At 33.9% G+C, this 20,898-nt stretch overlaps 1 protein-coding gene across 1 annotated transcript; it reads left to right on the forward strand.

Annotated features, from left to right (window-relative positions):
- The first annotated feature begins 150 nt into the window (after nucleotides 1–150).
- LOC106116222 (homeobox protein HMX3-B) lies at nucleotides 151–19,558 on the forward strand. The gene is made up of 4 exons (XM_013309979.1): nucleotides 151–325; nucleotides 6,524–6,834; nucleotides 14,868–14,971; nucleotides 18,779–19,558. Exons 2-4 carry the CDS (start codon nucleotides 6,554–6,556, stop codon nucleotides 19,417–19,419), a joined length of 1,026 nt encoding a protein of 341 aa, XP_013165433.1. The 5' UTR covers nucleotides 151–325; nucleotides 6,524–6,553; the 3' UTR covers nucleotides 19,420–19,558.
- Nucleotides 19,559–20,898: the final 1,340 nt, after the last annotated feature.

Raw genomic sequence — 20,898 nt, forward strand, 5'->3', positions numbered from 1 at the left:
AATATTCAATGTCTTTAAGGGTGCTTTTTGTTTGGAACAATAAGGGTAGTATGAAGGGGATGGAGGTAGGGCTGACTCTCAAGGGGTGGCGCCGCGGTTGAGAGCCGCCCCAAAATGTAAGGGTAGCTTGTCAGTCTATCCAATATTGTTGTTCTGTACACACGCTTCTAATCTGCCTACACCATTTGCGATATGGACTGATAGATTTTGTCATTTTGTGTGTAACAAAGTATTATATTCGTGTAGTGTTATTTACAATAAAGTGACGTGTTTGTTTTAAAGTTATCGGACTGTGATTTGATAAGGAATTTGAGATTTTTTTCAGGTAAATCGATAATTTATTTTATATTTTAATAGTTTAATAGAAATGGCATATTTTTGGAATTAAACTTGTAATATTAATAATAAATTTCGACAATAATAGACCGCTATAGGTTGGATAACACGGATATCACAATACTAGCTGTCGCCCGCTACTCTGATCGCGTAGAGTAAAAAACTTAATGATGAGTAGCCTATATGTTCTTCCAGACTATGTTCTATACGTATTCCAAATTTCATCAAGATCCGTTAAGCCGCTCCACAGATATCTTCCAACAAACATCCATCTACGGAAGAATTAATTTAAGCAGAAGTAAAAGAAACACACATAAAGTAAAACACATTTAGCAACTCAAATAAATCACATTTCGTTTAGCGACTGGAATCGCCGAGTTTTAAAGATTTACGTTGCCTTGTGCTGTGTATGAAAGCCCTAAAATGTTTATATCGCTTAAGTATACCGGAACGTATGTCTATCCCTTACAAGGTTAATTTACGACTGTGTTTTTGTCTAATGTTTATAATAAACTAGCTGTCGCCTGCGACTCTGTCCCCGTGGATAAAAAAAAACTTAACTAGTGTAGCCTATGTGTTCTTTCAACTCTTCAAAGCTTAAATTCGAAAATAAAATGAATAAATAGTATCCTATGTCCGTCTCCTGGCTCTAAGCTACTTTCTCACCAATTTTCATGCATATCGGTAAAGCCGTTCTTGAGTTATAAATAGTGTAACTAACACGACTTTTGTATACAAAGATAAGAATGAATTGAACATTCATATGGTTTAATTATTATATAAGGTTGCATAATAGATTAACGATTCGCTATTAATTCTGAATTGAATAATACTTAATTAGAATGTTCTTCCAGACTATGTTCTACATCTATGTACATTTTCAGTGAGATCCGTTGACCCGTTCTGAAGATACCTTCCAACATCCGTCCATTTGAACTTTCGCATTTATAATATTAGTAAGATATTGCAGTATCTTGTTTAGATCGAAAAATCTGACGATGTAAACGGCAAATTACATTTTACTACTATCATTTTACATCCGTTACATTTTAGAAGAATAATTATAAAATACTAGATGTAGCCCGCGACTCCGTCCACGCGGGATTAAAGATATATGTTGGCCGATTCTCAGACCTACTCAATATGCTCACAAAATTTCGTGAGAATCGGTCAAGCCGTTTCGGAGGAGTATGGAAACGAAAATTGTGACACGAGAATTTTATATATAAGATAAAAACTTTAAAGGAGTGAACACATTATCTTCTACTACGATTGTCGAGTGGTTTTGTCTGTTCCGACGTTCGTCAGATCATTTGTGTCGTGGTGTGATGTTAAATGACCTATAAATATAATTATTCAATCTTACTAATATTATATCTTACTTTTTATTAATATTATAAATGGGAATGTTTAGATGGATGTTCGTTAGAAGGTATCTCCAGAACGGCTAAACGGATCTTGATGATATTTGCTATAGATGTAGAATATAGATTGGAAGAATACAAAGGCTATTAACTCAGTTTTTCTTAATTCCGCGCGGACATAGTCGCGGGCGACTGTTAGTAGCTGTTGTATTATGAATTAAATTGCAACACTGTAGTGTGTAGCGAGCCTTAATACCTTTATAATTCTGTTGTCATTTGTAACAGTTATTTCGTGACCTTTAAGTAATTAATATCATGTTACTTAATTTAATGAACATTGTCAGCATTAGTAGAGCTAAGCCGAGCTTTTGTCGTGTCTGTAGCGACTGACATAATATTTACAATATTTTGGTGATGTTCTTTTTTTATATCATAAGTTGGCAAACGAGCGAGCGGCCATCTGAAATCGCTGAAATAGCGAAGCGTTGCCCATGGACATATGCAATTGCATATGCGTTGCCTACCTTTAAACGACGGAATATATTGTTTTTGACGGCAGATCAATTTATTTATGAATGTATTTAACATTTTCATTTGGAAAAAAAACCACGGAACACAACTACTTTATTTGCTTTATTTTCGGTTACATTAAACCTTAAAAGCCTACTTTTAATATCAGCAGTATCAAAATGTTGTTAATCTTAACCCTCATTACAATATGACAGATGGCCACTTGCAGATAGGCATCTAGCGGCCGTAAACTTTACGCGGCTGTAAAACTGAGTTAACCCTTCGCATGCTAATCGAAGTGACGAGTCTTATTAATTGGACCGCTGTTACACCGTAACATAATTTATATTCTATGCTAAAGTATTAAATTTATCATAATTTAGCCGTCGCCCGCGACTCCGTTCGCGTGGAGTTAAAAAAATGCAGATGTTTAAATGGATGGATGTTTGTTTGAATGTATCTCCAGAACGGCTGCATAAATCACGCTATAATTTGGCAAAGATGTAGAACATAGTCTAGAAAAACACATAGGCTACCAATTTTTTAAAATTCCGTGCGGATGGAGTTGTGGTCGTAAGCTAGTTTGTTATAAGTTACGCTACGGTATAAGGGGCGGCCTCGTCTTAACGCTCACAAAAAGGGTTGAATTTTGACTTTGTAATATTTTTTTTATAACTCGACAGAAGCGCTGTTGAAAGTTCATTTGGAAATTAAAATGAACGCCTTTGTTATAAATTAATTGTTTTTGTTATCTGTATATATTGTGTTAAAGATTGTAGATAAAAAAAAAACATAAATTCAACTTTTTTTTATTATGTTTGAACATTGTATAGTCTGGTATTAATTAAGCTACAAAGATATTTAGATAAAACTATTTATTATTAAATAAAAACAAAGTTTTAGAATTAAATAGCTCTCGCCCGCGACACCGTCCGCGCGGGAGTAACAAAGAACTTAGTAGTGTGTTCTTCCAGACTATGTTTTATATGTTTGCCAAATTTCATCGAGATCTATTGAGCCGTTTTGGAGATACTTTCAAACAAACATCCATACATCTAAACATTCGCATTTATAATATTAGTATAATAAGATAAAAAAAATCAAATACAAAAGTAAAGGGCTTGTTTATTTTAGTGTAAACCCAATTTTTTTTTAACAATCTTTTTTAAAATTTTCTCAATAATTCAACGGTCGGTTTATTTTAATTTCAACCAACAAAATATGTATTAATATTTTGACAGTTCATGTGTAAAATAACCTAAAATTTTCAACCGCGGGAACACTCACAAAAGCATTCACAGATTATATTCGCTTAGTGTTGTGCTTCATAAAAAGTTAATCGATTCGAAAATGTATCGATTACGTTTACGCGTCATCGAATAACAGCCGGCGGGGTTTTGTGTGATTTTATCTATGTTACGTATCTTATTACTGTGGCTTTCCAATAACTTCTATAATATGCTATCCCTTTCATTATCTTTAAATAAATAAAGACAGTAATATTTTTTTATAAAAGTAGGTATCGCCAAATAACTTTTTTTTATATCAAAAGGTGGCAAACGAGCGAGCGACCATCTGAAATCGCTGAAATAGGGAAGTGACCGTTGCCTATAGACATACGCAATTGTATATGCGTTGCCTACCTTTAATCGACAGAAATAGAATATATTCCCTTCCCAATCCCTTCATCCGGAAAATCCACTTCCACTTCCCATCCTTTACGTATAAGAAACAGGATGGGAAGAGAACGAGGACTTAAAATAGGCCTCCATTCCACGTTCTTATATTTTTAAAGATAACATTTTTAAATATTAGCTAGATTTTACGCTACGTTTAAGACGTTTGCATATTTTTTAAATGTTATGCAAATACTGGCCGCCATATTGTCCGATTTGACATTACCACTTTATCTATAACACGCGATTTCGTTATAACGCTTTGAAATTAGCGAAGTTTTTTCTATAGCGCTTCTAATTGCGAAAAAGGGAAATGTTATCGCGCATATATTAGTGTTATTTATACACGCGTTCAATTTTAACCGTTACTAGCTGTAGACCGCGACTTTATCCGTGCGGAATTAAAAAAAACATAATTAGTAGCCTATGTGTTCTTCCAGATTATCTTATATATAAAATTCTCGTGTCACAATTTTCGTTCCCATACTCCTCCGAAACGGCTTGACCGATTGTTATGAAATTTTGTGAGCATATTGAATAGGTCTGAGAATCGGCCGACATCTATTTTTAATCCCGCGCGGACGGAGTCGCGGGCGACAGCTAGTGTTCTATGTGTATGCTAAATTTCATCAAGATCTGTGCAACCGTTCTGTAGATATCTTTAAATAAAGATCCATCTAAACATTCGTATTTATAATATTAGTAAAATTTGTCTACTATCATGAGTCATGGTTGAGAACATTGCGTTAGGGAATTTGAGTCGTTATGTATCATTTGACGTATAATTTTAGGTTATATAATATAGTTTCAGACGTATGTCGGTTATTTTAGTAATTGTTTTCGTTTTTTACTAATAACTATCAGGGGACGTGATAATTTGAAACAATTTTTTTCTAATTCATTACGTCATTTGAAATGGACAGAATGTCTGACTGTTTTAGTTTAGAAAATAGTTAAAGGAATTATCATTTAAATATCGTAGTTTGTTATAAAGCTTTGCAAAATTAAAATAAACTAATATTGTAATGTGACGTTATTATTTGACGTAAAACCTCTTTACTAATTTATTTTTAAACTTATAATGGCAGAATAATAAATATAAAACACTGGCCACAAAGACAAAAGCATAAACAATTTAAAAAAACGAACTGCAATCTGGTAATGGCTGACGCGATGATCATTTCCCGCCGTATTTCGCGTCAAAATTATTCTGTTAATTGCCGGCCGGCGCCGACGGCCGACAGTGATATCGACACTGTCTTTTTAAATCAATTTGCTTTTAAATTTAAACTACCAAAAAGTGTCATTGATAGTTGAAATAGTAGGCGTGATACGTTTAATTTTGTTAAAACGGACAAATATACTAGTATGATTCAAAAGTGTCTCGTACATTTTATAAAGACAGATTTAAAACTTTCTAATACCGTATTTCGCCGGTAAAATGTGGATTCTTGCCATTTGTAATTTGACTAGGCAAATTCTACTAATATTATAAATGCGAATGTTTCGATAGATGTTTGTTTGAAGATATCTCCGGAACGTCTCAACGGATCTTGATTAAATTTTGCACAGATGTAGAACATGGTCTGGAAGAACACATAGGCTACTTATTATGTTTTTTTTTTCCGCGCGGACGGAGTCGTGGGCGACAGCTAGTCCTAAATATTGAAATAGAATAGATTAAACTTGAAGTACTTAAAATAGCCCTTACATCACTAATTTTAACACTAACAGAAAGTAACCCAATCTAGTAAAATTAATTAACATTACAAACGTATAAGTTCAACGGTATATCTACGTTGGTATCAGAAACCCGGCGTAAGCCACGCCTTAAGACGTTTAACATTATTTATAATTCAGCATCCTTAAGTGCGTTATTGTTCTTAGCCTTATTTAGAGATGTCCCTCGGGCATTTGAATAATATTAAGGAACATCCCCCTCTATTATTCTCCGCCGTGAATAAGTAATGGGAATTATGTACTCAGACCGGGAAAGTATTTAAGGTTTCTGATAAATCATATTAGGCGAGATTCTTAAAGGTTTTCTTTTTAGAAATATTATGGAGGGAAAGAAAAATAAAAGAGGGTGCAAATAGATTGTGAGTTATTTTAATAAAGTTATATTTTATAGCGTTAAATATGGGTTGATATATTTATTCGATGATTCCGTAACAGTTCAAAACGTATTTGAAATTTGGCACAGATATAGAACATGCTTTTAAAACAAATGGCTAAGGAATAAGCGGACATTTAAATTCGCCGAAATGGCGAAGTGACCGTTGCCTAAAGACATCTGCATTTGCAAATACCTTTACTTGACAGAGGAGGGAACACACGTAAAGAAAGAGGCTATTTTCTCATCCTATCCATCCTACCCTCTGACAAATTGTACCGGGCGAGCGGCCTGTTGCAAAATATTATTGCTGGCTTTACCACTGTTAAATGGCAGACTGTTTTCATTATTTTGCTACTTATTTATTTATGTTACTTTAGCTTACTGTGTTCTCCACGATGTGTTTATATTAATTTTATGTTTTATTACAACAGTTAAAAAAAATGTAGATGTAAGAAATTTTTCGAAGCTGAATAACTATTTAAAAAAAAACATTTTTTTGTAAACACAAAATTTTGTTACAGATGACCGTAAAATGAAGAGCTAAACCCAAAATGGATTCCCCGGTATCATCCCAGGATAATGATATCGAAGTCAACGTTGTGTCCGGGGCGAGCAGCCCGGATATTACGTCATCACCGTCTAGAAGAGAACAGAAGAGTCCCTTCTACGAGTTGAAGAAGGATAAAGAAGAGAAGGCGACCGGCAGTGCGCCGTACACCAGTTTCTCTATTAGTTCGATATTGAATAGAACAGAACCGAGAAGAGAGTCGAATGTTCTGGAAGCTGCTTTAGCAGCTAATCACTTTGGATCCAATGATGCGATGCTATCAAGGTATGTATCTTGTCTTATTAAACGTATAACTTGAATTATACGTCGATGGTGCTTTGATTTTTAAGTTTTTCTTAAATTTCAAAGGAGTATATTAGTATTTTGTTGACGTGAATATGAGTATATTTGCGGAGAAATTCAAAGACATGTTTGAAGGCAACCCGCACTGGGCTTTGGTTGACTATGGCCTAGTCACCCCTAACTTAGGGTAGGCTCTGTGCCCCACAGTGGTTACTTATAGTTAGCTTCTGTGTGTCGATGCCAGTTAAAGCAGTTTGGTAACTAGTATATGAGAAAAACAATTGATATAAACAATTAAAATGTTGCAGTGACGATATTGTATTACAGTTTTAAACTTTCTTTAGCTGACGGCAACTTTAAAGGTAATAAGTGTACAATATTAATTTACAAAACTTTCGTTAGTTACGGATGTTCATACTGATGACCACTATCTACATATATTTATATCTCGCTGTTACGATTACGATGAAGACAATAATAACCAGCGATGTTTTTAACGTTTCTGCAGCCCTACAACTTTGATTCGTTGCCTGAAAGTCTTAGAGCTGTAGACAATGCGCCTGCAGACGAACTGCAAACCGAACAGAAGTTTCCAGTTGCTACAACGGCGAGCTTTTTACAATAGAATAAGAAACTTTGTATATAATATACTGTTTGTCTTTATATAATAAATGTAATGCATAAGTATAGTCGGACGAGACGGAGAGTAGGTATATCCGCTTTCATTGATTTTAGTTCAGTTGTTTTTAAGATCACGACGGGGTCAATACTAAAGACATATTTTAGACAGTATTAGTAGTCAGAATCACTTGGCGCGAACGACGTGTCTTCGCTACAAAGTCCAGTGTCAGAATGAATAGTGAGGGGACATAAATGTCGACATTTAAGTAAGGCTAGTGTTGGGTGAATACACTGCGATATTTTCGGTTTTTATTTCTAACAATATGTACTTATATCGTTTATTTCATACATACATCATCGTGTCAGATGCAGAACTTAGTGACATATCTTCTCTGACGTCCGCGATATATGAAATTGATAACATCACAAGTGGTATTTATTTTACATAGACTCCGTCCGCGTGTTATTATAAAAAAACTAAGTAAGTAGCCTATGTATTCTACCACACTATGTTCATCAGTGCCAAATTTCATCGTCATCAGTTGTGCTACTCTGGAGATACCTTTCATTCATCCAAACGTATACACGTAACCGTGAATTTACACTGCCGAAAAACCTTAACAAAGATATATCGGCCTCTACTATCTTTGAGTACTTATAGTATACTTATATTACAGTAGAGAGTGAGTATACTTATATATACCATAAACCTCTATTAATGTAGTAAACTTTAATTGTTTCAGCATCAAAAACTCAATTTAAAACTTTTAAACATATAAATTTTAGCAATAAATCCATTACCGCTATCCAGTAACCGATCGATCGTTGAGATTAAGTTCCGTACAGACCGCGGTGGTCGGAGCGATCGGAACATTATATCAGCCGCGGTCAGCGCAAGTGCCCTGCTACAACTAACTTTGCCCTCAAGTTATTTAAGTAAATTGACTAGCTTCCCGACGGTAAAGGATATTTTGCAACTTGGTAATTTGGTTATTTATATAATACGTCAGTTTTTATTTCAAAAAAATTTAAGATGGCATCTATATTTGTTCCCCGGATTGCTCTATTTAAAAGTGAAATATATAAATTATATTTTCACAAATATAGTGTGGACACACAGTTAGTTGAGTTCAATTTTCTAAATTAATTATTGTAGAAAAAATTGTGGAAGATTGCTACAATTTTTCGTAGCACTGAAGAGGCGTAGCTACTTCGTAGAACATCTACGATATAGCGTAGAACTACTATACTAAGAGTATTGCTCAAGCAGCGCTATTTTACTGCGGTACGTTACTGTGGCGAAGTAATGAACACAATATAAATAATATACACAATATTTGTTTTAAATATATAGTGTAAAAATAGGGTAATTCCAACTCTGTATATAAGCTGATTCAAATTGAATTTAACAGTAATTTTTGATTACTCAAATAATAAAGTAAACAATATCTTATTTAACACATTGTATAAAACCACAGAAAGTAGCATCTTAATCCGACAAACTTTCCCCTTAAGCAAACAAAATAAAACAAAACCTTAGCAACTATCATTTTGGCCGTTTAATCCCTAAAAGGAAACATCATTACCCGACCTAATCAAGTAGGGGCTTACAAGCAGTTTCCCCTTTATAGGAACGACCCTTTTATCTGGCAACATTGCGCGTAAAAGCCAAAGAAGCGCGTAAATGGCGGGAAACAAATTGGGGAACGGCGGACTGTCTTGTCCGACATGGCGGACATCTTGACGTTTCATTTATTATCATTATTCCGACAAATGTAGATGTGTCGGTTTACTTTGACTCGACAAGAATTTGAGATTCCTTTTGTCATCAAAAGATGTGCTTACTCCTATTTTGAAAGCTTCATTTTATAATTTAAAAATTATATTAATCGTATCTAATTTCTTATCTTACTTGTAACTAATATTATAGATGCGAATGTCTAGATGGATGGATGTTTGTTAGAACCTATCTCCAGACCGGCTGCCTGGATCTCACCGAAAATGAGAATAGATGTAGAACATTGTCTGGTAACAAACATAGGCTACTTTTTTTTTAATTCCGCGCGGAGTTAGTAGTGAGGACGGCTAGTAATATAATATTGAAGTCATGGACAGTTTATCTGTAATAACAAGACTTGATAAAAATCTTTTGCTTTTCTTATTTTGTTAAGGCTTTGATTCTTATGAATATATCAGTTCTATTAACTACTACAACATAATTACCTCTTAAAATACAAAATAATGATGATTGTTAAATAAATTTGAATATTAATCTTCTCGTGTGACATACCTGAATTAAATATTTACCATATAATTAGTAAAGTTAACAGTGGTAGAGTCCGCTTCAACATCTTCGCACGAATTGTCCCGGCTCGCCCGGTGAAATACCACGACCACACAGAAGACAGGCGTCAAGTGGAAGCAATTCCGCGTTTCGTCTGATGAGTATGCGTCCCAGAGGCCTAATTTAGTCCTCTTTCCCTTCCCACCCTTTTTTTATAAGGAAAGGATGGGAAGTGAAAGTGGACTTTCCAGATGAGAGGATGCATGGGAAGGGAAGATACGTTCTTTCTGTGCATCCTCTCCTCCGTCGACTAAAGGTAGGCAACGCATATGCAATTGCGTATGTCTATGGGCAGCGGTCACTTCGCTATTTCAGCGATTTCAGGTGGCCGCTCGCTCGTCTGCCACCTTATTATATAAAAAATAGAGCCCCAAATAGATCTTGGTTCATCAAAAGATTTGAAAAAAAAATCTACTTTTAAATGCTAATATTCAGTTGAAGTATAATGAAAATTAATAAATACTATTGTATTTTTCAGACACAACAAAATTTTACGAAGAAAATTATGCGTAATTTAAAGACATTTGTTAAAGTCTTCGTTTAATTACGCGGGCGGCGACGGCGGACATTCCTTGCGACGGCTTGTAAACGATCTGTCATTTCGTAGCCATCTTGTAGACAAGAAGTTTTTTGTTTCTTTTTGAATTCGTTACAATTCCCCCCCTGGAGCCAAGACGTCCAATTAAGTAATCTTAGAAATAAAAATACATAATATTTTACCGTCCCTTTGATTAAAGTCTTTAAAAGGTTCAAGGGATGAGTTTTTTTTTGGCTTAATTAGGGATGGTTTATACGAGATTGTTAACGATGCTTTGAGATGTTATAAATATATCCAATGTTAGGTATATTTGCTGATTTTGTTTCAGACCCATTTTAAAATTTTAAAATATTAAATTCATTAATAAATTATCATACGATTCACAAATGCTACTTTCGTTATTTGAAGCCGATTTAAAAAAGAATAAAGTTATTAATTCGTCTGCATTTTTTCTGTATTACCGTTTAACTCCGCTCCTGGTGTTCCGATTTTAAGTTTTTTTAATTGAAAGGTTTTAATTGCAGTTGGGTCCCATTTAAAAAAAAAATTATACTGACAAGAAGTCTAGTAGATTTTGAGTTTAAGTTCAAAATGCGTTACAAAAACTTAAACATTCAGAGTCACTAGATGGCGTTGTCTCTAAAGATTACTTTTTCGTTTTCCTAACATGAAATATTATTCATAGATCTTCAATATCAGTACAAAATATTTATATCACACACAATATGCGACTAATACTTTTAAAATACTCCCTATGTTTATGTTAAAGTTTTTTTTTTAATTTAATCCAAGTAGTAACGTAAAAAGCTATTCAAGTAGTATTTAACAAATCAAAAGCTTCCGTTGGTGAACCCCATTCAATATATTCGGTGATAATTCTAAAGAGCTGTTTCACCCCAAATCTTGACGGCGAGAGTCTTTGGGGCGGTGCAATGAAGCTACTTACCCCATCGTAAATATAAATAATTTAAGTGTACGGTCCAAGTCATAAGAGATCTTTTGAGGTTTCAACCTAATATTTACTTAGTTACATAGTATATTTTTGAAGGATTTTCGGCAGCGGGTATAAAATCTTAATTTTCATAATTTGTGCAAAAAGCGCTATTGCGTTTACTACTCTAAACCTATTATATCGCTTGCGATACGTTTTATAATAAATTTTTAAACCAAAAAAGACGTTCATTTTGTTACAAAAATTATGATACATTTCGCGGTTTCCGAGAAATTATCATTTAAATAATCGATTTTATTATCCGGCCCATTAATTTTTTCCAGTCAGTGTACACACCAGCGTTAGCGCTGTCTGACAGAAGTAAATCAATCATCGCACAAGAGATGTTGCGTAATAAAATAAGTAACGACATAAATTGATATTCTGCGGCATAAAATATTAAAAATATTTCCGCTGCCCGCTTATACTTTGTACCACACCCTGAACACTCAAGTTATGTACTTGAGTTGTTTAGGGGAGCCATCTACTTACTTATCCGTTTAAGTAACTTGATATGTGCCATGATTTTTTCATGCTCTCAAAATATCTTGAGGTTTTATAACAAGAAGTCAGGTTACGAGTTATTTTGTAATTTGTATAACACTTTTTTCTTAGTGTACAAACTTTTTCTATTTAATTTCGGTGCACTTCTTCAAAACAACCACATTGATTTAGTTAAAACAATACTGTTGGACAGAAAATTGCGCCTAAAAGACCCCGTAACAATAATTACAGAGAGCTTTACTGAATAAAGATTGGTGGATACGAACCATATTATTGACATATGTACTAAAAACACTTCCACGCTTATTAAAAGTGTTAGTTACTAGTGTAAGAGATTGGCAAAATTTATAAAAATTTAAATCTCTGCCTAACCCGCTGTGTTATAGTCGTGAGTGTACTCCGATTGAGTTAATAAACGTGAAAGCTCCGTAGTGAGCTTTTGGGGCTTTACGTGGAATTTCGATCGAATGGGATATTTCTACGAAATTCAATTCCAATACTGCTGGCTGCAGTGTAAGCTTAATTCCATTCCACAGTTCACATGAACGTGAAAACTGACGGAATTCAATTTACTTCTCTATTGTAATGTGTGCTAATATTTTTGTGACTGTCCAAACAAAACACTGCTACAGAAACATATTCGTATTTCAATTGCTTTCAAAGATAATGAAAGGGACGGCGAAATACGGTACAAGTGTGAGGTCAAAAGACATTCAAAAAAAATAACTATTTACAAATTGAAACATTGCGTTAATACTTTTATAAATTGCATTGAACAATTTGTAAAGTTGAAAAGGTTCTCTTTATTTAAATAACAGTTTCAACGATACGACATTTAGGCGTTAAAAGCTTTCAAGACTAGAAAAATTCTTGTTAGACGCTACAGTGAGTCCTGGGAGATAAGTGAAAAGATAGCTCGGAGACGCTTTTAAAACGCGTCCGAGGCTGTCCCCGTCGCCAACAAAAGGCACCCGTGTCGTTTCCACGAACAACAGATACAACTAAACACTTTATAACATAAAAGAAAAGTACAAACGCCATTATTAGTGAGAAGAGCGGAGTGTCAGGTCGACGCGCCGCGAGTGAAAGAGCTTGCGGGTGACGCGCATTGATTTTTATACCCCTCTAGGGGGGCGGGGTCCCGAAAGAGCCAATCACAGCTCGGTGAGCCGACCAATCACGTTCTGGCTTCTTCCTTTCCGCTTTTAAAGGAAGTAGTACTTTATCATGTAATGGAATTTGAGTTTGGAACTTCTCAGCGGGGATTAAATGCGGGACCGATGCAAATTGGTGATGCGGCTGAGTCTTTTTTGTGCTATTATCGACTTTTGTGGCTCTTTCGAGTTGAACATTGATTTGCTTTACATTGCGAGCTCATTTAAAATGTTTGCTAAGTTTATTTCAATGTGATTTGATATAGGGAACGAAGTTAAGAAAATGAATTGAAAGAAGCGCTGTTAAAAGCGAGTTTTATCTAAGATAATTTCTGTTAATTATATACACGAAGTATATTAACTAACAAAATTCTCAAGAAATTAAATTGATTTCTTTAATTCATCGATTCAATTGTTAAACAATCTCGTCGATGTCTTTTGTTACATAATTTAATTTATTCAAAAGAATCAATAAACAGTTAATTAGAATCTAAAATAATGTATACTTTTAAATATATTGTCACTATTTATAGTCTGGTTTTTTCAATATTTTAAACAATACTCTTCGACTCCATTCCCTTCACAATTTTCCATTAGCAGCCGTAGACGTTCTGTAGGCTTTTGTGGATAAAATATCGTCGATAAAGGCGCCAATCGTTATTGTTATTTATAATATCGATACAAAATAGAGCAAAGCGCACAACTAGTCTGTAGTGATGTGAAAATATAATATATATATAAAATAAAATATACAAAATTATCTACATTACTTGAATAAAATACATTGTCACATTTAATAAATAAAAGATGACAAGACCATTTATATTATGCGTTCAATAAAAACACAGTTAAAAAGATAAATACAAATATAAGCGTCTACGCTGTTTTTATACATTTGCTACGAGACGTCTACGTAGCAATGTGCTACAGCTACGTAGTTGTACCGATTCAAATGCTACAAAGTTGGACCGGCGTAGCGATCGTAGCCAAGGCGTAGTATTGCTAGCATTTTAAAATAATGAACTGGAAAGAATTTTTTGTTTAATAAGAAACAATTGTAAGTTTAATATACTTATAAGTGTGCACTTAAAGTTTACTTTTATAATCTTATATTAGTAAAAGTTATCTTACTAATATTATAAATGCGAATATTTAGATGGATGGATGGATGTTTGAAGGTATTTCCAGAAATTTGGTATACATATAGAACATAGTCTGGAAGAATACATAGGCTACTAATACATAGGAGTCGGGGGCGACAGCTAGTGTATAAATAAATCTAAACGTTTCGATACTTTCATCGTACATCACTAGACAAGACGCTCCCAGTAACAAGGCCCCAATCCTCTTTGTTCCCAGCAATCGATATTTATACAGCGATATCTGCTAACCGAGGAGGCTTGTTTATATCACACAAAAGACGATTTTTCAATGAACAAATAAAAAATATCTTTACATTTTAAAGGCGATTTGACTTTATGTTTTATTTTTTGATTTTCAGACTTTTATTGATTTAAATTTGAAGTTTGTAATAGTTAATTATACTGTTATTGAAATTGAAGATTCAGTATGTAATGTAAAATATCATATACCTTGCACATAATGTACTTAACTTATTTATAACGTAAAACATTTTTTGCCGGTAGATCGATATTAACGGTACTTTAAATCCAAATTATTTTACGCATGCGGGAGGAATATGGACATTTATTTTTATTCTGCAATATCAAATATAAAATTAACTCTCCTTATTTGCATTATATACTTAAAAAAATAGATATGGCTGGTACGGAATTTGACGATACTTTTCTTAATTTTAGTGTTGGATTAACACGAGATATAACTTAATACTTATTGTTGCAGACTGGGTCTTATCTCTCAATGGAGCGCACTTGCCGGACGATATGGTGGCCTGGTACCCGCGCCCTGGTACTGGCAACGACCGCACGAAAGGACACCGCCACGAGGTGTGTATGATTACTATCCGACAACCATAACATAACGCTTAATTACTTAGAAGTTATGATTACAAACAATGTACTTTTGCTTGCGGTAACAGTAACGGTATGGGACGTCCCATGAGCTTCCAACATTATTTTTCCTATGGCATTCTGATTCACTAGTAACATTATAAATTACTAGCTATCGTCCGCGATTTCCTCCGTGCAGAATTAAAAAAAAACTTAAAAAGTAGACCTTGTGTTCTTACGGACTATGTTCTACATCTATGCCAGATTTCAGCGCGATCCATACATCCGTTCAATCTATTCATCCAAACATTCGCTTTTATAATCGTAGTAAGATTTCGTTTATTTAAGTAACACAATGAATTGACAGTATTAAATATTTACAATAATTAGTTGTATTATTTATAATATATCGCATGGCAACATTGTCGGAATGATGTCAGCGTGGCAGGGCGACAGGGGCGACAGGGCGACGCACTGGTACGGCCTCGCGGCGACGCTAATCGATTCCGGTATGAATCCCGCCACTGATACAGCTGTGATATGAACATGTCCAGAAATTCCGTGATTTAGAACTTACTAACTTTATTGAGAAGTAGGTACTATAAAAAATATGAAGAAATTAAACAAAAATTCTAATATAAAAAAAAAAACTTTGTTTTTTCGCTGCCGTTCTCAGAGAAGATTTATCAAGTTAGAATTCACTAGTGAATGCAATTAGTGTAGTAAGTTTTTTTTACAATAAAATGATAAATAGCTGTCGCCCGTGACTCCGTCCTTGCGAAATTAAAAAAGAACTATATTAGTAATCTATGTGTTTTTGCAGGCCTTCATCTACATGTATGCCAAATTTCAGCGGGATCCGTTTAGCCGTTCTGGAGATATCTTAAAACATCCATCCATCCAAACATTCGCATTTATAATATTAGTTAGATAATGTACGTTTAATTTCATTCTATAATAATCAATTTCACATTTAAAACTCTGAGTCCGGAAAATTCTTAATTAAAAATCATAAATGTTTCAAAATAATTTACAGACGAAGAGTAAGGAGGCATGTTCAGTATTTTTAAGAAAGAATGTCACCTAAGCTGCGAAGTAAACCGATTAGATCACATTCCTTTAGAGTTAGAGGTTATTTGAACCACCTAGTTGTTGCAGCTGGTGCGTTGATCGTCTTACATGTTGTTCTATTACAAAAAGTTGTCATTTTATTTGATAATTTTTGGATATTTCTTACTACAAAGAATATGAGGAACAAGTCTGAGTGGGTGCCTTCCACTTTAGGTTTTGAATTCCTTGCGAGTAGTTCTTTGAAAATATGCAGCTTAAATTGCTTTTTCTTGTATTGCGTTGATATAGAAAATTGATTTAGTTACAGTTCAAAGGTATTATAGACCTGGACATTTGATATCAATTCCAGCTCGATACCTTCACGCGTTTTTGAGAAAAAAAAGGTCTTGACAGACGGACGAACAACAAAGTGATCCTATAAGGGTTCCATTTTTCTCCTATGAGGTACGGAACCCTAAAAACAATAGAAGTATGCTCTAATACACCTTTTAATGTATAACCTAAAAATAGGCAACTGCAATATATATATTTAAAATGAAAATATGATATTTGACAATAGTATTTATTTTTGGTCGTAGAAGTCAACATTAAAATTCAAAGGCCTTTAAATGATAATGCCAAAATGTCAGAGTAACGTTACTGAAAAAATAATACAACATATAAAACAAAGAAACTTTAATAAACTAAACTGTAGTTTAAAATTCGCCATCATAAATTTCTGGTTAAATAAACTCTTTTAAAAATGGAACAGAAAATACGTTTCCACATTTCATACGCTAAAAGACATGTTTACGGTAAACAAGCAATCGTCATTTCGCGTCTCCGCTCTCTCAACCCCACTCATTTCGCTTTAATTTCCCAAAACCCATCTCGGAGCGAAACAAAGGCGACGCCATTTCACGCGGCCCAAACCGACCGAACAATACTTTTCTACCATCCGCCTACAATTATCTACGTATAGCAACACTGGTGAAATGTCAAAGGTATCTCCGTCTCGCTCTCTCTCGCGCGTTGCAGCGTTGCTTTTCGTTTCGCGCCAAACGCTATGTTGGTACATATGCTCGGTGTTGCCGCGTGCGGGCTGTTTTAATTTTCGAATGCGGTTTGTTCGGATTGATGTTACGCTTTTAGTGGATTTGTTGGCCTTTTATTTTTTATAGCAATCGATGACGTTTGTCATTCGAGATTCTACATTTGAAAATTGGAAAGGTTTTTTTCACGGAAAAAAGGATAAAATGTAGGTTTCCGGTATTGCAATACTTTTTAGACTATTTTGTTTGGATAAAAAAAAACAGAACTAGTCTACATACTCACTTAAATTACATATATAAAGCTTATGAATTTACGTCAACGGATACAATTATTCCTTCGTTTTCATTTCAATTAGATTTTGCTGTAGTTTTTATTACCTTAGAACGAATGATAATAATAGATTATCTAGTATCCTCTTTTCATTTAACGAAATACGTTTAGGTATATGATATACATCTTCTTATATATATTCTGAAGACATTGAAGTGACAGTGTGATCATTGAACTAGGCCAGATATAATTATAATCTGTGGAGAATTCTTTCCTCGTCCGTACACCTGGTCTGAGGTCACGTCATGTGCGCAACTATGCATAAACTACTTATTTAATTTTAATGCGCAATTAACTTAAGCTTAGAAACAAAACAAGTGCCTATTGAATAATTTCTAAACGCAATTTGCCAACAAACTCATAAACTGCTTAACTGGTAAGCGTTTGTGTAAACAGAAAGCAACGCTACAAAGGATTATTTTGCTATGGCTTCTAAAATCGATGAATCACAGCCGTTGACCACAAACTAAGAGCTTTGACGCCCCAACGTTATAATTAATTTGCGGGTTCAAGTTTGTTTGGACACTACACGCGCTTAGGTCTACATAACAAGAGCTTTAACACTATAAATCACTTATACAACGAACGGGTCTTGTTATATTGGATAATAATTTTGCTTGAATTTAAAAGAACTCAATCGAAAATTTGAAATACGTTCAAAAATAATCTTTATGTGCGGGGAATAAGGTTTGATTTTAGAATGATATTTGATGTAGTCTTCTTGATTCGATTGTAGTGATTCATTCAACAACGCGGATGACATTCGCCTTCGCGCCGATGACATGTTCGAATTTCGGTTTTGAATTTCGAACGCTTGTTCACTGGAGCGAAATGTAATGTAGATTAAAAACACCTGCTTTGGCGCGCTTTGACTTTCAATATTTATTATTCATTTTTATAATATTAATACGATCTTTTTTAATAATTATAATAAAGTAGTAGGATTTATTTTTACTCTTAGTAGATAATGATCGGATCTAATAACGATGTCAAATCATTATTGTAATTGGACTAAAAGGTGTACAAAATACGACGTATTGACCCGGATTAATTCAGTACATTAATTGGATCTGTCACATTAACAAAAGAAACGCGTGAGTGTTGCCACAACGAAACCTTTCTGCTTTAATTACCGTTAATTCTGATTTGTTCGTCAAACCGCCCATTGATGTTTTTTTGTTAATTCAATTTGTCCCGCCTACAGTTGTTTATTTCGTTAGTTCAATAATTCAATTTATTTAGACTGATTCAAACCCAATGTGGCAACAACACCACTCAGAGTGATTTAAAGGGCAACTAAAATTAATATTACTATGAAATACTAATGTTGTGTAAAGTAACATCTTGATAACCTTAATGTTTTTGTTGCAGAAGATTCAACTACCAATGAAGAATGCTCAGCGGGAGGTTCCCCCCGCCCGCGCAGCCCTCCTCGCGCGCCCTCCCCTCCATCGCCATCTCGCTCATCTCCGAGGTCTCCGCGCTTGCATCCCGCGCTCTATCCTCAACAACAAGATCCACAAGACTCCGACCCTGATGTCGACGAAAGCGATGATTTCGATAAAGATGAAAAAAGAGATCCCAATGCCAACTTAGGTAAACGGAAGAAGAAAACCCGTACGGTCTTTTCGCGTTCTCAAGTCTTCCAACTCGAATCAACCTTCGATATGAAGAGATATCTGAGCAGTTCCGAACGCGCGGGCTTGGCTGCCAGTTTGCATCTCACAGAGACACAAGTTAAAATCTGGTTTCAGAACAGACGCAACAAATGGAAGAGACAATTAGCCGCGGAATTAGAGGCGGCCAACATGGCGCACGCTGCACAGCGTTTAGTACGGGTGCCGATTTTGTACCATGAATCGAGACCGACTATCCCGCACACCCCTTTACCGATACATCCTCAGTTTTCGAACGAACCCGGCGTGTATTTCCAGCCTCAAGCGCCGCAGCCGCTGCAGCCGCTGCCTACGTCTCCGGTTACGTCGCGAGCTCCTCTCTCCAGTCTAGTGTAGTGTCAACTTGAAGCCGCTTCAAGCGATGCGGCGGATGGACAGAGTTCATTCATTTAAAAAATATAAACGTCAAATTGATGTCAAAGTGCGGACTAGTCAAATCAGTGAAGGCCAAAATTGATATTAAATGTGTTTGATATAAGATTCTTGTATAGATGTAAGTTTTTTTTTTCGTTTATTAGGTTTTTATTAGTAAATGTAACGTACAAATGTTGTCATTCATGTATATTATTGTACAAAGAAATGTTTTAATTAATTAAATCTTCTTGTATTTATTCTATTTAAGCTAGTTTATTAATATTGTAAATAAATTTTAGTAACAATTCGAAGAACTGAGTCTGCTTCTTTGAATGTCGCTGTTATTTTGACAATTTTAATTATAAAAATATAAATAAATTGATTGCTCATTGCATTTAAAATAAAATTAAAACACACATTTTTAATTGTTTAATATGAAGATTTAAAAAAACATATCATTTTTCTGTTATAGCAAATATAATTACAGTATTGATGTACCAATTTCTTTTAAATTAAAACAAAATAATATATTTTCTTCTTCTTTCATATATTTTCAATCAAACAATATTGTTGCAAAAATTATTTGAATTTTAATAATTTCTTATGGTTTTTAGTTAATTTTAAATTTGGAATTATATTCTATACAATTTAATTAAAACAAATGAAATAGGCAAAATTAAAAACTGTAAATGGCAACATTAACTAATGTCAACTATAATGAATTTTGTGCACCAAAAAAATGTGTAAATTTCTTTTGTAAATAATAAATCAATATTTGTCTTTGGATAAGGCTCGCTCTACTGAAAATTGTCTTTATAAATATTTTGAGGTTTGCATCTCAATTTGATGATAAATCAATGGCTAGCTATATGATGCTTCATTCTAAACATTCATGTTATTTATTGATAGTAGTTGACAGATCTTCGTAAAATTGCATTGTAATATTAAAATTACGCTGAAATATGGCGACGAATAAAAGTATTATGAAAACTAAAGACTTTCTTTCTATGAATAAAATTCTATTTTAATTATATAATAAATTTATTTATATATAGTTTAATAATAATTACTTAACTCTATATTAATTATTAGATAGAAAAAAATTAATAGAAATATTTTATACTGTTTGCTGTTGCATTTACATCATCTTCGCTTTATATTACAACTTTTTTTTTTAAATTAATCTCATATTTATTTCTAACGCTTAATGCTGTTATAATCCAACAAAATTTTCACTCTTGCAAATACTTTCTTGACTGGAATTTATGATTTGGTTCGCTAATTTTTCTAACTGTTAACGTTTATAGTTGTTATATTATGTGACTAATTAATTAAACTACCAAAATAATACTATATAAACTATATAATGAAACTAAACCAAACTAAAAATAAAACTAAATAATATAAAAATAATTTATATTTAAAATCTATATCGTATATTAGAAATTGATATTTCAGAAA

This window comes from Papilio xuthus, unplaced genomic scaffold (genome assembly GCF_000836235.2).
Source record: "Papilio xuthus unplaced genomic scaffold, Pxut_1.1 DF827756.1, whole genome shotgun sequence".
NCBI classification, from domain to species: domain Eukaryota; kingdom Metazoa; phylum Arthropoda; class Insecta; order Lepidoptera; family Papilionidae; genus Papilio; species Papilio xuthus.